We start from the raw sequence: 22462 nt of genomic DNA on the forward strand, positions 1-22462 counted from the left end.
AATGGCTATACCATAAGGCGTATTTTTCTGTCTGTGGTGCCGCCGCCTTCAACCGCTTTTCTTCTTCTAACAGTGCAGCGCGCTCAGCGTCTGTCGCTACTCTTTCTTCTTGTCGCGGACCGCTCACTACTCACGGACCGCTGGTGTTAAAGAGAGCACAGGCAACCTTGTCTCAGCGCCAAAAGATGTATGGTGCCCTCTATCTGCCTTTTGAATGTCACTATTGGAAATGACAAATAAAACTTCAACGTATACTAGAAGTTACAGCTTGAATGATATTGTGAACAAACATTAGAAAGAAATCGGAAGCAATATATATATATATTATTACTTGTTTGGGAAGTAACTATAATAAGCGTATGTAATGGGGGCCTGCAGTGTACAAAGGGTAGGGTGCCAGAGACCGGATTTTCTGAAGTTCTGACTGGTTGCCCGGATGATCTCATTTTGTTCTCGCAACGATGCCCAGATGTTCTCGTTTGAGTGCCCGGATATTCTCGTGCGAGTGCCCGGATAACGGCTCGGGCTTTTGGCTCAAGGTCACTTGAAGGTCGCCGACAACGGGAGCTTACAGCATTTCATGCTTAAAAAATGGACTGTGCCCAGAAAATATAGCTCAAATGTCGCGTGGTCAAGCATCTAGAAAGGGACTTTCACCATGAATTTCGCGTCAAAGCAATGAAGCTAACGACACAAGATACCCGCCGTTCTTAATTAATCGTTTATCCATTATTATATCAAAAGAGGTAACGAGGTGATCAAACATTCAGTGGTGATTTAGCGGTCAATGCGAGAGAAATGCATTATCATTACGTCGCAACTCTTTGAGGTCCCGGCGTCCTGGATCCGTGATTTAAACCGCGTTCACCAAATTGCGAAGTGTTGCTGTTCAGGAGCTCATTTCACACACATGCACTTTTTCGCCCACTTTGACACTGCTAATGCTAAAGCATTAAAATACACGGGAACTGAAACACAAAGCCCTTTTCCAGCTGCCGTTCGAGGTCTGTCTGAGTGGCCGGCGGCAGCTAGGCGGCGGTACCGTTAGCACACCCTGTATAGATTACATGCTCATTCTTGTAGGCCCCCCGCCTAGGGCAAGTGCGTTATCGAAGTAATTTAATTTCTCAAAATAAAGTGCGCCAGAAAATTCGTAATGTACGACTTACACACATCATACAGACACGATAGCATCGGATAATTCGAATATGCATAATTCGAATATACGATAAAACATAATCCTGTTGCGCGGAAACTCAAACACAAACCCCTTTTCCAGCTGCCGCTTTTTGGGTGAGCACGCCAGACCAACTAGAGGCTAACAGCGTCTTTGTATAAGAAAAAAAAAAAAAAAGGGGGGGGGGGGGGGGAGCGATTGCGACGGTCACTCGATCTCTCGCTGACGTTCGATTGTTTACGTGATGTGTTTTGGGCTCAACACGTGCTTCTACGCGTTTCTGACCACTCTTGCGAACTCCGCTCGGAGTCAGGAGTGCACTTTGGCAACAACAGCGCAAGAAGACGCGATAACGGCGCTTAACCGCGATAAGCTCGTGGTCGCGTTTTGCGCTCCTGCCGCCCTCTGGTGACAAAAGACGCACCCGAGTAGCGGTTCTTTTCCGCGTCCTTTCCGAAAGAAGAGGGATCGCTCTACTAGCCTTCTTCGTCCTTGCCACGCCTGCCTTTGCTGCTCTCACCCCCCATCCCCCTCCACGCAGGAAAGTAAAATCTCCACGGTCTCGCGTGGTCTCACAGGGAGGAGCTGGTTGCGGGTGACGTATTTTTGACGTCACGGCCGACTGGGGCAGTGCCCGCCGCCGTCGCCGCCGGTTGCCGCGCGCGCGCCGCGGTCGAGCCAGCGGCCTCCAGCGGGCGGCTCTAGCGGCGGCAAAGTCGCGCCGCCGGCGATCGGGCGGCTGCGCCACGCAACGGAGGTGACTCATCGGCGGCTGCTGTCGCAAGGCAAGCCGACTCAGCTCGGCCAGAACGCTGCTCGTCGACGTACAGCGCAGATCGCGCGCTCATGTGCTCCGGATTGATATCGTCTTTACTCGAGCCCCTCGTTCCGTATCCGTCGCCGTCGAAGGATTCACGAGAAGGAGAACACCTACTGCACTGACTGACCGGCAACACTGAATTCAACAGGTAGGGGAGACGCCTGTCTCGTTATTTTTTTTTTTTTTCCTCGCCGCATTCTTTTGCAACTCGCTACAACTCGCCAGCAGCCGATCGTTCGTGCCTGGGATGCACGCGCCGGAGTGAAACCTTCGATTGATTATTGTAGCCGCGTTTCGGGCGCTTTAGGATCGGCGGTCTTCTCTTCGTGACACCCGGTTTCCGTCGTGGTCGGCAGGCATTTCCGCGTGCCGCTGGAGAAAGCCGAACGGGTGGTGGTGGAAAAAGGCCGCGGATTGTGTGTCGATGAGTGGCGCTCGCATGGAACGACCACCACTCGGTGCCAACGGTGTGTTTTGCCAAATTGCCGCCGGGGCGTTAATGACTTGGTCTCGAAGGCCACCTGCGACATCCCGACCCGTGACATCATAATCCGTGCACTCCGAAGGAAGTCAGCCGCTTTTTTTTTTTTTTTTACGTGCCCGCATGTTCCCGGTGTGGACGGCCTCTGCGTTCGTGTAGAAAACGACGGCCGCTCGATCGGTACTGTGTGTCTTCTTCGAGGGCGAGACGCAGTTGTACGGAACGCCGCTTCAACAAAACTTTCGCCGCAACCAAGTATGTACTGCCTGCCGGCAGCAACGTATACACAAAATACGCATGACCCGAAGCGAACTGTTTCGCTCTAAGCGGGGGAAACATTTACTCAACGGTTCGCTTAGAAAAGCACGGCTAATGTACTCAGTGCCTTCAGTTGCCGAATGGGACCCATACGGACTGTGCATGTGTGAACGCCTGGATGCTGACTTATGACTGGCCGCGCAAGACATGGCTGAGAACTCTCGGAGGGAAATGGCAAATCTCACACCGCCGCAGTACAGGTGGAGAACAAAGTGCCAATTAATTATATCCACGCCAAAATCAACTAGCCAGTACCTGCGATAACCGTTGCCAGGTCTGCTTAGTTAGGATGCCGAAGGAAGTTGGATGCAGTAGTCGGACGTGTTTCGGAAATTATTTGTAAACTCATGGATTATGTTCAGGATGGGGCACAGGCTTACCCTGAACTCCCTATTTGAACTTATCCGGCAAAAGGGGGCCAAAATTATTTTAATTTCTCTCATCAATTGTAGGCGCCGATGGCGTCAGTGTGATTTTAGTGTTGTCGCGGTGTTTCTGCGTATTTAGATGTTTTCTTGAGTTGCAGGAGCTTGCAAAAGTTGTCAACTTCATTCGCGATTCGAAACTAACATCGACAAGACGCTGTCGCAGCCAGTGACGTCACGGAAAAGCTAGTGCGAAATCTCGTGGTCCTCGTTCGCGATTTCGTTCGCTCTCAGCTGATGAGGTCACTGACCTATCATGGAGGACCAGTATGAATAAATTTTGTTAATTAGGCTGACGGTGACGGCGTTGATGTGGCGTGGATGCCAATGGCGGAGTTAGTTATTCGGCGTCATACCATCAATTCGGTCACGGTAGCTCAGCGTAAGCTGAATTCAAGCGTGTGCAACACATCCACCACTTTTTTATGCGGCGAAGGTTCGTTTTCACAATTGACGAGAACGCAATTAGTTTCGCGCGTCTCAAAGCGCTCTATTTAAGGAGTCGTGGAAAATATTCGCCAAGCCCGAGTCGATATTCAAAATGCGTTCGAGACGACCTTGCCGTGAGCTGCTACACAAGCCGAAAACGAGTTTGCATGCTGGTTCGCGGCCGTCGACGCGAGGGTCGAGTTGATTGCGCTAATTATATGCTACGAACATACGGACGTCAATTGCAGCAAGGATAATAAGAGCGGGTTACGCAGCTACCCTGTAACGATACCTCAACATTTTCATTTAAGCGCATCGAACTAGCCTATACTAGAGTTTTTAGTGTGCAGGAGTGATATTTTGTGTACAGTTCAGTCAAAGCACTTACTAATTAATTAATTAATGCAATAATCAAGTTCTAACTCAAGTAACAATTCGTTGTTTTTTGTACAAATGTATACTCTCTCTTCCACGGCCTAAACTAAAGGTGATGTTCTAATTTTGCTCGATGTGGAACTGTGTTAATCTGGAATTACAGAGTTAATGCATGTGTTGTACGCATAGATGGCTGCATCGGTGAAGTGGAAAGGGGGGGGGGGGGGGGCGTCGCGGGCGTCCTTGTGTGTCGCTTCTATACCCAGACTGTCCTGCAAATTTTAGGCGTTGTAGGGAGTGTCGAAAGCGTATATACTAAGTTGACACTAGCAGGCTATATGAGTTAGCCGCAAATGGGACAGCAGGCAGTATACACACCGCAGTGCTATACGTCGTGACGCATTTCGGTCGCGCATGTCGTTTAGAGAGAGAAGCGCACTCTAACACAAAGTGGGTACACAGTTTACTTTGACCAAATGACGAAGAACGTTGTTCTTCAGCCGCAAAAACGAAAGCGACGCCAGCGTGAGTCAGCCGCCCAGCCGGCTCGTGGTCACGTTTCTATCACGCGGCGGCATGCACCCCCTCACCCCAGCGACACGCTTTTGCGTTACAGCATCGCGACGTCTCCTAGTAAAGTTCCGTGCAGCAGACAGAAGCCAAGCCGAGGCTGCGGCGCCCGCAGATGCCTGCGCGGGACGCGCAATCCGGCGTCGGTGTAAGCGTCGTTGGCGGAAATAATCGTGCCGAACCACATCATCCCGAACCACCCCGACCGGGCAGGCTCTTCGCGTGGCGCAAGGCGTTATTTAACAAAAATTGAATTTCTCGAAGTAAAATTCGTCCGAAAAATCATAAAGTACGACTTAACCTCAACCTACAGACGTGATAGCGCCTGATTGTAATTTGAATATACGAGAAGAAAAGCCTGACAAGCAGCCAGGGATCTTTGAATGCTATTGCGTTCCACTCTTAAAGGCGGAGCTTTTTTCTTCCTTTCTGGTTGGCCGAGGTGTCCGTGGCTTCTACTGTGCTGCACGTAATTACTGTGACGGAGCTTAGTACCGTACGCTGCGACGGCGTTGCACGCCGTGACGGAGTCCAGCGGCCACTGGCACCGGCGGGGGCCATTGGACCCGGCATCGAACGCATCACTGTAAGCTGTCGTATTCAAGCAGCTCAGCTTACTCCACAAGGCGCCGACTCTCACGGTGGCGTAACAACCGGCCGTCCAAGCCGGACAGACACGCAACGCGGTCAGTCACCGACCCCGCGGTGTCAGCGGCTTAAACTGTGACGCGCCTCTCTCTCACAACGAGCCCACGAGAGGACAACGAATTTGTGTGTCTGTGTGTGTACACGCACGCAGTGAGTGTTCTCACGAGCAGCCACGCTCATGACGGCGTCGGGTTGAGCGCCACGTTTCGTCAGCGAGCTTTTGTCCGGTGTCGCAAGACAAGGCAGCTAGCTGCGAGCCTCTCGGTACAATGACAGAACCGTATGAAGATTTAGAAAAAAAAAAAAAAAAAAAAAAACGTCTGCTGGGCTGGTTGGTACGTAATCGTGACTGAAAACCCGAGCACGAAAAACGCGACTGGTCAAGAGAGACAACGGAACAGGTCTTTTCTGGGAAACACTCATATGTATGCATCATATCATATTCTATCATCATCATATATGCATGCATCAACTAAAACTCATGTGTATGCATCACCACTGCGCATGACATGCGCAGTCATTGGTTTCAAACGCGTAAAGGTTTCTCGTCACATTAAAAAAAAAATGTTTTGCAATCTATAAGCGAGACATATCTGAGAAAAAGCCAATATGATACGATTTCTTTGAATTATCACTGAATATTTACTGAGTTATCACTGAATTATCTTTCTATGAGAAACCAATGTATGCGCATGTCTGGGTGCAGCTGGTAATATATACATTTATATTATGTGTGTTTTCCGGAAGAAAAAAAAAAAGTTAACTAAGTGTGAGTTGATCGAGCACCTAGCTGTCCACTTGTCTTGTCCCGTCCTGCTTTCGTGCTGAATCTTTAGCGATGAATACACGAAGCTTCCCTGCCACGTGACTTTCAACACTGGAGATGCTGTTGCCCACGAAGGTTGGAAATTCTTTTGCAAGCCAGTTTTTTTTTTTTTTTTAATTATTAGAGAGCTTCTTACAGGAGCATCGATGATAGCCATTGCAAAGACGCCTGAAATGGTCTCACTCCACGGATTTGATCGGCGTTCTTGTTTGGAGCAAGCTTCCTTCTGAGCGGAAGTTCTTGTCTTGTCCCGTCTTGGATTTCGTGCTGAATCTTTAGCAATGAATGCACAAAAGTTTTCCCTGCCACGTGACTTAAACTGTCGTTGTACGTATTTACCGAGATGCGGTTGCCCACGAAGGTTGGAAATTCGGATAATACGTTGGCAAGCCGTTTTTCTTTCTTTCCCTCTATCTATCGCTCTCTCTCTCTTTGAAAGCCTCTTACGCTCGAGCATCGATGATTGCCGTTGCGAACACGCTTGAAACACTGTCGCTCCACGGAAATGATCGGCGTTCGGTTTGGAGCGCGTGCTTCCTCCTGAGCGGAAGTTCTCTCCACGGGCGTCGCCGCATAAGTTTTTTTCCCACGGACGGGAGGGAAGCCACTCCGCTTCCGCCCGGTCTCTCTTCGACTGACGTCGTGGGTCGCGGTTTTCGAGGAGCAGCAGCGGTGTACACGGCGGCTCGGCGGCGCCTTCACCTGAATCGCTAAGACCCCACCGCGCCGCCGAGCTAGCTCATCCGGGAATGATGCCGTTTCGGGAGGCCGCGGCTGACTCAGCACAGCCTCTGCGCATCCCTGGCCTGACTCCAAGGTCCGCCACCAGGTGTCCCGTGTCGCAGCCCAGCCAGCCACCCCTCGCGCATTGCGCTAATTGTGAGCGCCTGAGGTAGTGCTCCAGGAATGCGCCTCCACCACCACCACCACCACCACGGCGGCGGCGTGCGATGGGCCCGGGCCGTCCTTATGCGTCCGGAGGGGGGAAGGAAGGGGGGGGGGGGGGGGGGGCGTTCACGGCACGCACGGCGCTTCCGCACATGGGTTCCTGAGCGGTGCGCGGGCGCCGTCACATGGCGTTTAAAAAGAGACACGTTTAAAGAGAAGAGAGAGAGAAAGATTGGGCTGTATTAGTGGATTACCGTCTACAATAACCCTTCTACAATAAGTTTGAAACCACTCTTATACCGTGAGAGAGCGGAGCAAACCGTCTTGAGAAGCGCCAATATTGAATTGTATTGAATTCGAGACTTTATTCAAGTGTATACGTAGAGTGCTCAGCGACTGAAACGACGCGATAGTCGGAGCGCATTGCATGTCGGCGTTTTTTTGCGCCAACTGGAGGCGCATGGGCCGGGACACCGCAGTGATGTATCATGGTATACAATGACAGCAAAAGCCTTTGTGAAGCTTTGTAAGTGTGTTTGGCTCCCCAGTAACCAGTGCTCACCGGTGGCACGAAAAAAAAAAAAAAAATCGCCGGCGCAACTACGCACTCCGACTGTTCATCGCTGCTGGTCAGAAGTAACATTTTCTCTATATACAGTGACCGATATTTATTATTCTTTTTATGCACTGCACAATATCACATTACCACTTTAGAGGATAGGTCACAACTCTGTCCAAACAAGGAATTGGCTAATCTTCCAAATACTTGATAAATATTGTGTTATCACCGATTCAGTACTCACATCCTCGTTTTTCCTTTGTAAAAAAGATTCTTTCTAGAAAACTAATTTCTGATTACGTACATGTTGTTCCTGTGCATGCTTTTTCCTACGATCATTTCTTAATTCTGTGCAAAGTGTATAATGTTTCGTTCTGTTAACTTCTCATTGTGGACTGCAAAGGTGCGCAGTTGCGCTTAGTTGAATCAGCATGTGTGTAAAAAAAAAAAAGAAAAAGCTGGACAGTGTAGCTGGACACAGGTCTGCTCCACTTTGCAATAGAACCTGTAGCTCCCCTCCCCTCCAGTTTCTTCTGATGCCAGAGACGCTGGTGGTTCATTTTATGCTTGCATGGCGCTGCGTCCGGAAACTGCAAGGGGGCTGCGTGGTAAATAGCTCCGAGGGGTCCAGAACTTAACTACACGTGCGACGTCTGATCTGATTAGGCAATCTGATTAGGCACGAGCCTGTACGCGTAAGCAAGCGCATTTCGAGCTCGGCGTCGTGATCGTTGTGTTCACTTCTTTCTTTTCTTTTTCTGTCGCCGTCGCAGATATGTCGTGCGGAGCATCGCTGGCATTGGACTCTCGGCCGCGTCTGCAGCTGCAGCTGCCGTCGTCCCCGGCCGGCGGCGGCCAGGCGACGGCGCCGCGTCGCCGACGCCTGTCGTGCGGCGCCGTGCGGCTCGTGACGCCCGGCGAGCTGGTGGACTCGTGGCAGCGGCGGCGGCGGCTGCTGCTCGTCGACTGCCGGCCCTTCCTGAGCTTCAACGCCGGTCGCATCCGGTCGGCGGTGAACGTCAACTGCGGCGACCGCATCACGCGACGCCGGCTGCAGCAGGGCCGGCTCGCCCTGTGGGACCTGGTGGGCTGCCGGCAGGCGCGCGACGAACTGCGACAGGCGCGCGACATCGTCGTCTACGACGACTGCACCGGCGACCTGGAGTCGCCGCAGCCCAGCTCGTCGCTGGCGCTCGTGCTCGCGGTGCTCTGCCAGAACGGCGCCACGCCCGCCGTGCTCAAGGGTGAGTTTGTGTTCGGACATGTCGTGTTTCGCTTCATTCAATCAATCATCCAATCAATCAATCTAACATGTATTTAGTAATGTATAGAATACGTTAACACGAGGCTATTCGAATCCATAGCCAAGAGGCTAGCGTCCGACGGTGCTCGACGGTGTTCGGTGACGTCAGGGTGGGTCTTTGTTTCCGAGCTCGAGCGGCGAACTGCGGCGTCTGCGCTCGGAGCGAACCTTTTCCGCCGCGTTGACGTTTCGAGCCAATCGGAGAGGCCGTGACAACCACGGCGAACCAATCACAGCTGGCAAGATGGCGAATTCGACAATATGGCGGAATTCGACATTTGTCTTCCAGAGTTGCAACTCTGGAGCTGGCGAATCCCGAGAGAGACAACAGCAGCAGCTGCTTGTTCTGCAAGCGTGGCCTCAGAGATCACAGTGCGGCCGGTGCGATCAGAGCTCGGAGGCACTTCGCTCCACTGGCGACGTAACGAAGGAGGCCGAATTGGCAGAATGCGCCAGAAGGGAGAGCCATCGCGAACGCACACAACACAGTGGCGCAAACATGAACGCGAGGTCGCTTGGAAACCGGCTTTCTCCTCGTGTCCGGTTCCGCCGTTCACCTTCAAAGGACGCGGCCTCCCAAGGACGGCTGCAAATGTAGCCGCCGACGGCGCCGCGCTGAGTCACAGCCTCCGGCCCTTGGCCCCGTCGTCCGACGGTCCGGGACTTCCCCGACGACACTCGGTGGTCGCACACCTGCCGTTGTGGCCGGTGTGTATGTACTACGCGAGAATGTGTATACTTCGGAAGGGGCAGCGTTTCTTTCTGCTCAGAGTAGGAAAAAACCGTCGTGCACGCCGCCGGCCATCTTGGAACGCCGCCAGTTTTTTTGTCGGGTCGCTTCGTCTCACCACGGACGGCGGCGGGTCTTGCTGAATCACGTGTTGTATCCATCTTCTGGTGCTTCGCGCACCGTGTGATGAGTCACTCATCGCAAGGGGTGCCCTCGGCTGATTCGGCGAGCACCGGCAGACCGTCTGAAGCCGCCGCGGTATATTAGCTCGGTGGCTGTGGCCTCGCTCGCCGCTGGACTCGAGGGCGGGGGTTCGATACTGTTCGCTGTCGCGATAGTCCGATGAGGCCAGAATGGAAAAGAACAATCGTGCACGTTGAAGAATGGCACGTGCTCAAAATGCGCTAATGCGCAAAGATCACGCTGTGACGCCGGAATCGTTATAGGTGTAACACATCCGATGAGGCCAGAATGAAAAAAAAAAAAAAAAAAGCAATCGGTGCACGTTGAAGAGTGGCGCGTGATAAAAATGCGCTAATGCGATAAGACCACGCTGTGACACCGGAATCGTTATAGGTGTAACACACACGCATTTTACGGGCCGTGTCTTGCAGTATACAGTTCGCAATCTATTAGTCGCTCAGACGATATTCCTTTAACTATACATTATTTCTAATGGTTGCATTTCTTGGTCAAGCTCTTGTGTGAAAGTTAGCTGCCTGGCAGCTGATCAGGCTAAGCATTTCATATTTTTTTTCGACAAGATCACCAGTCTGGCTGGGACAATTTAAAAGTTAACGTCTCCAACCAAAAAGGTGGTGCTTTTTCGGGGCCAACTCCGGCTCTTTCGTCAGTGGTTACACAGGAGCGGTGTGTAGCGCTTTTTAACTTCTCGATAATGAGGGGACGGGGGAGTCGCGTAAACTGTATAAACTGTATTTCTGGCATGCTTGACGGGCGGGGAAGACGAAGGCGGAGTGGAAGACTTGCATCGGGGACAAGGGTCGTCGGCGCTGCTGATAGGCGAGAGGCTATTATTGTGGCGTGTCGCATGACGCATATATAGGTTGCTCTCCGAACGATTGGTGTTGTTTGGCGTGTTCCGCACGTGCCACGACTGCAGCGACAGCCATTTTCTTTATCTGTCACTGTTTGTGTAGGACTTCAGTTTCACTGATAGCGATCTTGTGGTCGGCGTCGTCTGAGTGTTCCGCGATGGCAGCGCGTACTCGATAGAGAAAGTCCTGACAACGTTCTTGCGTTGCCCGATTCTTTCGCTTACCCTCTTTTTGCTCTCTTTCGCTTACTCGTTTTTGGCAATGCAAGTGTCTGGACGATGAGCACATAGCCCCCCATAGTCTTCAGTGCCAGCGTGCACTCCTCTTCTACCCGCATCGCCCCCCCCCCCCTTTTTTTTTTTTCTTCCTTCCCCGCCGTCCCATAGACAACAAGTTATTGAAGGGACACCAAAGATTAATGCGGAATCAGTTTAGATCGGCAAAGCACTCTTGAAGAACTTCACTTTCGTTGATTTAGCGGTAATAGGTTGATTATTAGAAGGAAAAAAAATGACGGTCAAAGTGTCATTTTTTGAATTTCGCGCCGAAACCTCTGGGCCGGTGGTACGCGGTGTGACGTCACAAATTGCATTTTTTTTAGCATTTCGGCCGTTGTGGTCCAGTAAAAGTTCTTGAAATTTCCTCAGTTCAGCATTTGGCTCTGTTGGAATACGATGTGGTCCATTTTTTTACCGATACAAATTTAACTATAGGCCCCAAAAGAAATGCATGACGTCACGACAAGATGTTGCGTGAATTTTAAGATGGCGTCGCCACCCGTCTTGCGTCCTTCCCGGCGTACCTAGTGCCTTCTGGCGGTAATTAAGAGTGGGTTTTCTGGCGTTGTGAAAGGATAATTTACTAACACAACTATAACCATTTTTTTTTCTTCAGAGTCCCGTTTAATAAATGCTAACTTCTGGTGGGATAACAGTGTGAATGCAGAGGCAGAAAAGATGAGCGCGTGCACAAGCGGTCATCGACTGAAGATAATTCTTGCTAGCCAAATTTCGCAGCACTGGCAGACATCGTAGACTAGCTGCGATAATCGCCACTATAACGAGGTATACTATACATTTAGTCACTAACTTCATCTGATTTAACTAATTTCAATGATATATATAAGCCGACGTTAATTAAGGCACCTCCTGAGACTGCGTCCAAGCGTTATATACTGCTGTTCTGAGAACCACTTTAGAGAAGATAACCAAGTTTACGGAAATCGAGAATTGTGCCGCTGGATCTCTTCTTAAGCAGACGTGTACCCCCCTAGTGCACTGACCGGCCTAAATTTCTCAATCGCAATTAATTTGTTTAACCAAGTTAGCGAAATTTAGTTCCAATAGCTTATCAGCAAACCGTCGCAGTTCCTGGTGTCCGCCGCAAGCATGCGATGGTCAGCGTAGATTATCATACTGCGCTAAATTATTCCAGATTATTATAGGAGGTACGTTTCCCACACACTCCTAGAACGCGTGTGATCACGTGGCCACCACCAGCAGCGTCAGCCTCGGGGGGGACGGGCCCATCGGTTAGTTATATAGGACGCTGATGGGTACGAAACAAAAAAAATGATCACTCTTTCTTTGCCATACGACTGAGCGGGGGCCGGATTACAGCAAACACAGTTTCTCGCAACCGGCACACATGAACAGGCCATGGTCCGTGCACCCTGATTGGCTGACGTGTTTGCGCGCGGTCACTCACGTGACGCACCACAACGCGGGGCCGCCGCCCGGTGAAGATGCGGGGTGGTGCTTCGCCTGTCGCTCGCTCGGAGTCGTGAGTCAAACGCGCGGTGCGCGCGATGACGCTAACGATGAATCACGGACCCGAGAGCGACGTTTCGGCCGCACAGGGCCGCTCTTTCTCCCCCTCTCTGCTCCTCGCCCGTAGTCGTCCCCCGTTGGAGGCGATCAATGGAGCGTATTAGTCACACACGCGCGCGCGAGATTCGAACGCCGAGCGAGCAGCTTCTTGCTAGCCGCGCGCAGGCGTGAGCGCCGTGGCTCTCGTGCGACCTATAGCGCTTATGGAGAAGGCGGGCAGAAGTGACTTCATCTTGAGCAGAAGTGAGTTGAGCAGGAGTTGCGCGGATAGGGCCCTCTTCGTCGCGTCACGTGATGCAATGCAATGGTCAGATGCATATCACCTGGTCGTTTATTGCAGTTACTTAATGCGTGCTAAAAAAGGGAAGTACAGTCGAGGGCGGCAGAGTACTAGCAGAAGTGAATTGCGAGGATAGGGCACTTTTCGTAACGATTAAAGTCAGGTCGTTGATGTCGGGTCGGGTGATGGTGCCATGCGTAGCGTAGATATGTACACATAACTGGCACAGTCCGTAACAGGTATACCTATAACGGGTGCCAAGAAAAAAAGGGAAGCGCAGTCGTAGACGGCAGAGAACTGTAGGTGCGCGTGATGAAATAAGGAAATTCGCAGGCATATAGGATGGGGTCAGCTCCCTCGAGACAGGGGTAATTGGAGGTCGTCGGGAGAAGCACTGGTCCTGCAGTGGACATAAATAGGCTTATTATGATGATGATGACGACGACGACGATGATGATTTCGGGCGCCATTCAACGCGGCAAGATTTCTTCACCCAACAAACTGCAAGCCATTCAACCTCCCCAGAAAGACGAGCAAGGATGCAGTAGAATTTTTTTTTTTAATGGTCACGTGCAGGGAGGTTAATGCGCATAAAGTGATTATAGCATAAAGTGATTTAGCATATAGCTTAAGCATAAAGTGATTATAGTGCATACAGTGGTTATGGCGCATAAAGTGATTATAGTGCATAAAGTGATTACATAGCATAAGGTGATCAAGCATAAAGTGTTGATATAGCGCGTGCACTTTGTTCTTCTGTGAAGGAGGCCGCAATTAAACTCACCGGCCGTGCCTCCAATTGCAGGTGGCTTCCGCGAGTTCCAGCGGCAGTTCGCCGACGAGTGCACGAGCAGCGCCGCGCCCACGCCGCCGCCTCAGTGCGTGGACTCGGCCGAGGCGCGGGACGTGTCCCAGTGGCCGGCCACGTGCGTGCTCCCTTTCTTGCTGCTGGGCAACGAGCGCGACGCCAGGGACGCCGAGCTGCTGCAAAGGCTCGGCGTCGGCTACGTGCTGCACGTGACGCCGGCTCTCCAGCAGCAGCAGCAGCAACCGGCGAGCACGGACACCACGGTGGGTCAGCAGGACCACTGCCCGGGACTGCGGTGCAAGCGGCTGCCGGCCTCGGACAGCTGCCATCAGAACCTGAAGCAGTTCTTCGACGACGCCTTCCAGTTCCTAGGTACGCGTGCGCCTCCTATATCTAAATACGTGGCAAAGGAGCGATCGTTTTTTTTTTTTTTTCTTTCTCGGCAACCACCGCAAGAAATTTGATTATGCTTTGTTGCATTTAAAAGAAAAAAAAATTAGCATCTAGTGACTGTTGGTTGCGAATTGTTTTATTTCGGTCGTCAATTTTTAATGAAAATTGGCAAAAATAGCAAATTTTCATAGAACGAAACTATTGTGTTTACGACTTCGTAAATCGGCGATGATAAGCGATATCACAGCTCTGTAAATTGCACTTAATTTAATAGTAGCCAAGTTGGCGCGCCAGCCCGCGCCACTTGGCTTACTGTTTTTCGCCTTGGTAGACATCGTTTCGTATTTCTGCGAGGCAGCCAGACAACACCACCTATAGATCTATGACGTCCTGGGCCGGTATTTTGTAGCGATGACGTTAAAGTAATAATGCCTTTTCGCGCTTATCGCGCTTTGTCAGTGGTCAGAGCGACGGTCCGCTGCGTTATCAACGGGATCAGCCGGCCGTGAGCGGTGGATGATAAGACTATTCCAAAATAAGTCATAAGGCATCGCTACAAAATCGCGGCCCTGCTACGTGGTCCGAAATTTCCATTGCCAAGGCTGGCGTGACGAAAGCGGTGACGTCAAAATCACTCTTGCTTATACGCGGGAGCATCCCCATTAGATACTATGGCAGTCGGGCCAGGCAGCATGACGTCATGGATCGGCGTGCGTAGGCATTGTGCTATCAAGGTGGTGTTGAGCCAGAGCCAGATCACCGATATTTGTCTGGACAAGATATATCTGTGCCCGCGCCGCGTTTCGACGCGTGTACGATCTATCCCGCACCATCTGCGCATGCGTATCTACGTGTAGTTCGGCCCTTATATGCGTGACAACGCGCGTACGCGTACAGTGAGCGGCTGCTTGCGATTCATTTGGACCACTTGGCGGCGTTGCGCACTCCGTGACGTTCGCGTCGGAACGCGGCTCGGGGGTCGAACCCTGCGGCTTGTGTAGCCAGACAACTGTGGCTCTGAATCCCAGGCACCGTCCGTTTTTCTTCCTTCAACCCGTCTACAGTACGCTGCGTGGTTAAATGAACGCAAAAGAGAAAAGTAAGTCGAGCTGTAATAGCACGTCACCCATCTACGGTATACAAAAAGAAGGAAACAAACCACTTGGGAGTGGTAAGCGAGAAAAGGCGTAAAAACGAAGGCCGCGGACGGCGACGTCGGGTTGCGATAAAGGTCATCAATGCACGTAACATGGCTTTGCTTCTCGCCCCAGTATGCAGTGTGTTTCAGCGAACACTTTTACAAATTTTTAAAGGTTGCCTGTGGCAGATAGCACAATTCTAGTTCATGAGCTGGTCTAGTCTAAGAGGCGGACATCACTTGCACAAAAAAACAAAAAAAAAATGAAATGCATAATCGATTAATTAACAAAAATTCACAAATTAAGTTCAACTAATTACGTTATGGCCCATATTGCAATTTACAAATTCTAGCCGTGGAGTTCGCAAGGCGGATCCACTTGGGATGAATTCTCAGGATGACACCAGTTTCGAGATATTTAATTCCCGAACTTTCGGAGAAGTGCATTGGCGTTCCAGTTACTTTCTTAACAAAGCTTCGTTTTATGCATTGAAGCACAAAAGTAACCATTGGAGTTAAAAAAAAAAAAAAAAAAAAAAGATAGAATCGCCGCTTGGAGTCAATGACCGAACGAACGTTCACAGAAGCAGTGCTTAAGAATTCGCTTGAACGCCACTGCGCATTGCATATAGTAATTGGTGCCAGTTTGTGCGCCGCCGTGGTTTGTGCCTCTGCAGGCGGGCAAATTCGTCTAACAAGTGGAGGATGTTCATGTCATCGATGACGTAATGAAATTTGCAACCGGAGCGCGAGATGCGTGAGTCAGCAAGAACCCCCCTCCAAATGCGTAAGCCTCGACAACGCAGCATACAGCAGGGATTGCGACCGAGCCTCTGCTCTTGATTCGGCTTGAGCGGAAGCATATACTGTGTGTTTATGATTCAGGCAATTTAGGACACGCGGGAGGTTGAGGGCGCGAGCATCAAGGGAGGCGCCTCCATCAACTTGGTCAATACTCTTCTGCGCGCTTTGCATGGTGGTCCTCTTAAACCATAAGCATAGTGAATTCCGGTCATCTAAGAGTGCTTTGTAATTTTAATTTCAATCGTGAAAGAAAGCAGTTAATATTTTCTGATGCTACCTTTCATGTGACCTCTTACAACCACCTTGTCGGTGGTTTTGACGGTCGTTTTAAGAGGTCACATGAAATAGAGGATAGTGAGGTTATAACGTAACTTTTTCGTCCGGGCAGCGAGCGCGCTCCCAACAAATGACGAGATTTTTCTGCATCACTTTTCGAAGTGTTCTAACGTGATACAGAGAGAAAGCCCGACTCGTATAACTCACAAAACTGCTCGTCGCGGTACCAGTCTCGGAGATCGAGGGCTGTATTAACAGTCCGTTTATCTTTCAGCACTCGCAGTATATATATCTTCTCGGAGGATGTACTTATTTGTGCGCTTTACATATCCGTATTCACTCGCAAGCCGTGGGTCTGAGGTGTCGTCCCGCTCACCCCGATCGAGCGAGAGTGGCTACACACAACGGGGGGGAGGAGGAAGGGGGGGGGGGTGCCTGACGCATGCGCACAGATGTTCGCACGCAGCGTTCGCTGGGAATCCGCTCAGCAGCAGGCTCTCGTGCTGACATCATCGGCGTCCGAGCCCCTGGCCCCGCACCACACTGAGTCCGAGAGCGCGCAGTACCAGTGCAACTGTTGACACCCCCTTTCCTCGTCACCGGGAGAGGCATCCCCCGTCCGTATCGGAGAGAAGACGAGTGTGACTCAGTGCGCGGGGTTCCGCAGCTGCGCTGTAGCCATTGTTAGCGGGCCCTATATACCTTACCTGCCCGTGCGTCACCGCGCACGAGCACGTGGCCCCCGTGCCATGACGTCACTGTGCGGACCCCCCTCGTGACGTCAGCGGGGTGCGAACCGCGCGCGCGCGCTTTTGAAAGCGCGCGCGGCGACGACGACCCCCGGCCGGTCCGACGCGTGGGGATGCAGCCGCGGGCCTGCTGCAGTCGTCGGTCGAGTGACGGTTGGTTGCGTGAATCACACCCAAGCGTTGACAGCGCGAAAAAAAAACGGGGACGAGTAGTGCGCGTACGCGAGGGATTGTCTCCGCGTGCGTATAGTACGTTTTGTGCCGTTGTATATGTATAATCGCTTTTAACGCGATTCGCTGTCGCGGCCTTGGCGCGGCAAGCGAGAGAGGAGCGTTGGCGGCGACGAACGCACAAGCCGTCCGGTATGTTTGACGCGCGGAGCGAGGCGGCGCGACAGATCATGCGAGCTGTGACGCATTTGCAGATGCGTGCGCGTGCACGCTCGCTGACCAGTGTATGACGTTATCGCGAAAAAGGGCGCGACGTTGGGTTTCTTCGTAGAAGGCGTGGGAATAGCGGGGGTGAGAGAGAGAGAGAGAGAAAGAGAAAGAAGCCCGGGGACGGAGACGTTTGTTTGCGGTGTACGCTACGTCTTGTCTCCGTCATCGTTTTTTTTTTTTTTTTTTTTTTTCGCGCTGTTCCCACGCCTTTTCATTTAAGAGAGCACGTCATCCATACTGTACTTTTGGGGCCCTGATTATTGCTCATTTGCACTTTAAATAACTGCATTTAAATTCTGTGCATTAACGTGCCCAAACCACGATACGATTATGAGGCACGTCATGGTTTGACCACCTGGGGTTCTCTAACGTGCACCCAATTAACGGTATACACGGGTTCAAGAAATGTTTTTTTCCCACGTATATATAATAGCGTTGTGATTTGTATGTCTGTATGTGCTTTTAATTAAATTTTGTTCTGAACTTACGGCACGAGATGTGCCTGTGGATCACTTTACTAGATACCTGCCGGGTGGGAAAAAAGAAGAAAAAAAAACTGAAAAAAAAAAAAAACTGATCCGTAGCGAAGCCAGCCCGTGCCGTATATCGCACTTTCTTGGCACGCTTCTGTGCCAATCCGTAAGGACACACCGCAGACATCGCCACAGAGCTCATGTAAGCGACAAGGAAGCGCCGTGTCGTAAGAGCTTTTCCGCCTTTTTTTTTTTTTTTTTTTGTACTCCCTCCCCCCTTGCGTTTTTCGCCATCCTCGTCAAACGCGCGTGTGTTGCCCCTTTTCACGTTAGTTTGCCCCGCGAAGAAAAGCAATCGACGATCCACCACGTGTAGTAACACGCGTCGAAGGATTTTCCGGGAATTAATGCGTTCGCCGACTACTCACAGCGTCATACGCCGTGGAACGACTGCGCATGCGCCGCGTACGTGGGACGTTGCTGGTCTTGGGAACTGCTGTGTGGAACCCGACTTATTTGCGCTGTTCTCTGAACAAACGTGAGGCCGATTTACTTTGCACTCTACATTCGGAGCAGGACAACTTAAATCCCCACGAAAAGCACCAGTTAACGTTTATGCCTCACCGAGTCTGTTATCAGTGAACTGATAGACTTGCAATCATCCGAGAATATTTAATGTGCACAGGACGTTACTTCCGAACGGGCGACAGCCAGCGTTTAAATCGCGTCCTAATCAACACGGCCGGAAGAAGAAACACATTAAAAAAAATGCCATATTTTCAGGATTTTAGAGGAAAACTCTTGCGTCCCTGACTAGCATTTCGGAGCAGTCGATTTTTTTAAATTATTTTTTTAAGGCTGTTCCTTCGTTTTAAAAGGTGCAACCAGCTTTACGAATTCATTTAATACCTGTAGGCACTGAGACCGTGTGCAATTTTTATTTTGTCAATACGTTATTCTTTTCTTTATTTATTCATTTTTCTTCCTGCATTATTTCATTCATTAATATGACGTCTAATCACTCAATCGCAAACTGCAAGTCATGGCGTTTTCTTGCCGTTTCTATTCACATTTCCTTAGAGACTCGTATAACTTCGCGTGCCTCCGATAGGCGACGTACTTAGTACCAACAAGTTTTCTATGGAGTTGCATATGGAGCAGTCGATGATCACGCAAGTTAATAATTAATGACCATCTTCGCACGCGTTTGCCACCGGTCCGGCCAAGAGTGTGATTCCGCGAACACTCGAATCCGGCCCCCGAACTGGGGGATTTCCCCCCCGACATGCCTGCGTCGAAGAACGTTCGCGACTTTCAGATGAACCTCGCCGCGCGCTGCAACCGGAAACGGGCGACGGTGATTCGCACAAAGCAAACATACGGGCACGTCCGGTTTCTTCCGCGCGGAGCAAGGCCTCCCCGCTTCACCGTCGCAACCGAACAAAGGAATGCGCCGCCACCCGCCTCTACTATGCGTAACGGGGGGCAACCGTCTCGCAAATCACAACTTCGAACCACAATGGGCCGTATTCTGAAACGATCCACTTCGGCGATAAAAATACCGCCTCGGCGACGATATCACCGTCAGGCGCGCGCTTATTGGCTGGTTGAGCAAAATTGAATGACGTCGTGCTCAGCCAGCCGATCAGCTCACCAAATTTTGCTAAAACAGCCAATCAGCGCACGCCGTTGGCCAAGGCGATAGTATCGCCGAAGTGGATCGTTTCAGAACACGGCTCCAAGTTATCAAATGACTTGAGAGTATATCGCTGCACCACGAACGAACTCAATTCTTTTTCAGTCTGTTTTCACAAATCCCGCATCTGAAGCACCGCTAACATAGTCTGCGCATAATTTGGAGATGCGCCCACATCACATTTAGCCGGGCAAATCAAAACATTAGCATAATTACTCACTGGCTCGCACCGGTGACTCGCACACTGGCGCTTTTTGGTCGCCATAGTCACGGGCAGTCGTGCGACTTCAGTCTCTGCCTCTGTCAATCGCCGGTGTGAATGCAGAGAACAGGGTACGAGAGGAAGTTCCAGAAGACCTAAAAGACGCAATAACGAAATGTGGGCGATGACTCCGTCATAGTGGCCGTACTCCCGTTTTGAAGTTCCCGCATCAGCTAGCCGTGATTTCATGGATTTTGACAGCGTCTGTTGGGCCACAGTTACTTTTTTACCGTTAAATACAGACTACGTTTCATTCGAAAGGAGCCAAAAACTTGGTGACATTCGAGAATAAAGCCCCGCAATATTCGAGAAGCTTTTACCACGCCACAATCGCACAACGACCCGAATGCGAGATGATGCTTCCGAGATCCGAGACGCCACTGGCGCTACGGCGCGAAATTTAAAACGATGAAAATGTGGCCTTCGTTTTCTTTCAGTGAACCTCTTAACTGACGTTAACGAAAATAGTTTTGAATGAACACTTTATATGTCTAGATTGATTTAGTGTTTCGCGCCGGTACGTCAGTGTTATGTCAATGATTTCAAAGAATTTTTGTCCTATTTGGGCTATTGTGGAACAGCACTTGTTTTCGAAACTTGCGCCAGTCTTCGGCTTCTTTGTAATGCTAAGTACGCAATCTTCACGGGTAAAACATTATAACGGGCATCCAACAGACGCCGTCAAAATCCACGCCTAGCTGATGCGGGAACTTGAACTTCCGTTTTTGCGACTTTTCTGGCTTGCCGGCCTATCGCGGCTTGAATGCAGCTCAACACATTACCTTCAATAATCCCTCTAAAATCCGTCTACCTTCCGTCATGGTCACTTCAGTATAGTACGACGGTCTTATCATCTGCATCACTTATTATTGAACTCATTAAGAGTGCAGCACAGTACAGAAATGTGTCACCACACATAACTACTTGCCAACTGAAACAATTTGCCAACTAGTGCTGCGACACATGATTTTTTTTTTACAAATCACATTCTCTTCCATTAGATTTTCTTCGTGCAGTTCCCATTAACTATGGAGAAGTGTGCAGTGTTATATTTGAGTAATAGTTGTGGCGATGCGCCCACTAATGCATGGGCCACGATGGGCCTGTCATAAATTTGGGCACACAGATGAACTGACCTTTGCCGCTTTCTCTTGCAGACGAGGCTCACGCAAGTGGGAGCCGAGTGCTGGTGCACTGCCACGCGGGCGTGTCTCGGTCGCCGACAATCACAGTGGCCTACCTGATGCACCACCTGCGGCTGCCGCTGGTGGACGCGTACCGCTACCTCAAGGCAAAGCGGCCCATCATCTCGCCCAACCTCAACTTCATGGGGCAGCTGGTGGAACTGGAGCAGAAGCTCGCCCAGAACGACCACCAGCAGCCGTGTGCGCAGTGCTGTCGCGCATCAGCCACACTGCTCGAGCTGCTCGCTGCCGAGCCGTCCTCCTCGGCGGGCGTCTGAGAGAGCACACCCCACCCTCCATAGGGACCAAACCCGGTGCCTTCGATGTGTCCCATCAGCGTTTGAGCATGCCTTCATTTGTGCGGCTTTAGTCATCAAGTCAAGAAGCCATATACTGCGTTTGTGCCCAAGGCCTCCTCCCTTTGGTTGTGATATATGTTACTGGTGCCCACTGCAACGAAGGTACACCTCCTGCTCAGTCAGAATAGCTACACTGCCGACAACAGACCAAGGATGGCAAAGCCTATGCAAAGGACGGTGGACCTTCACAGGCAGCAAAAGTGCTGTGACCTTCTAGTCTGCCCTCGCACTTGGGCCTGCTGCAAGTGCCAGGAAGGACATAGCGTGAAATATTTTTTTGTGTGCCGTCGTACCCGTGTGAAATCTTGCTCAGTCAAACTCCTCGAATGTCTAACTTAAATATTTTGGCAGCGAAAATACCGCAGCGAGGGCTACAATAAACATCATTCTCTGTACTGCTTCTCCGACTGCTGTTATGCCACAGAATGAGTGGCTTGGTTCACGGCCATTTCCGGCCAAGGTATGCTCGACAAGCCGTAGTAACAATAGTGATCTGGGATGACATCACGTGGAAACTTTATTCAAATATCAACACTGGCTCACTCAATTCTGTCGGCACACAAAAAGAGTACCAACAATGCAGAACATCCTTGTACAATCTCTGCCAATCCTTTCCTGTTCATCACAAGCTTTCATTTTAGGAATAATGGCTTAAAAAATGAGCAAAATTTGTACAAGCTACTCTTGTTCAGCCCATAAATGTGTGTAAGAGGACATATAAGCAGGACAAAAAATTACTTTCAAGAAACATAACATTTGCTGCACTCCCGTGTGCCTAGAGAAAATGTAATGTAGAAAAAAAAAACTTCACAGTGCAGCATTTTCTTCGAGGGATGGCGAAATCAATATTGCGATTCTTCTTGTCAGAATGCTGTACATCAAACTAAACATATAATCTAGCAATACAAACATCACTTTCCTTTATCTACAATGAAACATTAGTTTGTGAACAATGAACAGCTGCACGTAAATTATGGTGTATGCAAAAAGACAGGTTTCAGCAACTCTGCTTCCCTTATGGCACATTCGACTGGTCTTCTGAAAGTGCTGTCACAGTGCTCCGAAGGTTGTGAAAACAGCGATGAAGCTGCATTACACAGTCAAATGACTTTAGTAGCATTATTATGGCATTATTAACACTACAGTAGCGATGATAAAGATCA

General features: G+C 50.5%; 1 protein-coding gene across 1 annotated transcript; it reads left to right on the top strand.

Annotated features, from left to right (window-relative positions):
• Nucleotides 1–1847: 1847 nt before the first annotated feature.
• On the top strand, nt 1848–21699 carry LOC119457604 (dual specificity protein phosphatase 10). Its single transcript, XM_037719220.2, has 4 exons — nt 1848–2145; nt 8290–8760; nt 13522–13896; nt 20914–21699. Exons 2-4 carry the CDS (start codon nt 8292–8294, stop codon nt 21216–21218), a joined length of 1149 nt encoding a protein of 382 aa, XP_037575148.1. The 5' UTR covers nt 1848–2145; nt 8290–8291; the 3' UTR covers nt 21219–21699.
• The last annotated feature ends 763 nt before the right edge of the window (nt 21700–22462 follow it).

This window comes from Dermacentor silvarum, chromosome 7 (genome assembly GCF_013339745.2).
Source record: "Dermacentor silvarum isolate Dsil-2018 chromosome 7, BIME_Dsil_1.4, whole genome shotgun sequence".
Classification (NCBI taxonomy): Eukaryota; Metazoa; Arthropoda; class Arachnida; order Ixodida; family Ixodidae; genus Dermacentor; species Dermacentor silvarum.

Excerpts from the sequence above, each read along its gene's own strand:
- LOC119457604 (XM_037719220.2), top strand. The coding sequence starts at position 8,292 with ATGTCGTGCGGAGCATCGCTGGCATTGGACTCTCGGCCGCGTCTGCAG. Across the intron at positions 8,761-13,521 it reads CACGCCCGCCGTGCTCAAGG|GTGGCTTCCGCGAGTTCCAG; the intron begins GTGAGTTTGTGT and ends CTCCAATTGCAG. Across the intron at positions 13,897-20,913 it reads CGACGCCTTCCAGTTCCTAG|ACGAGGCTCACGCAAGTGGG; the intron begins GTACGCGTGCGC and ends TTTCTCTTGCAG.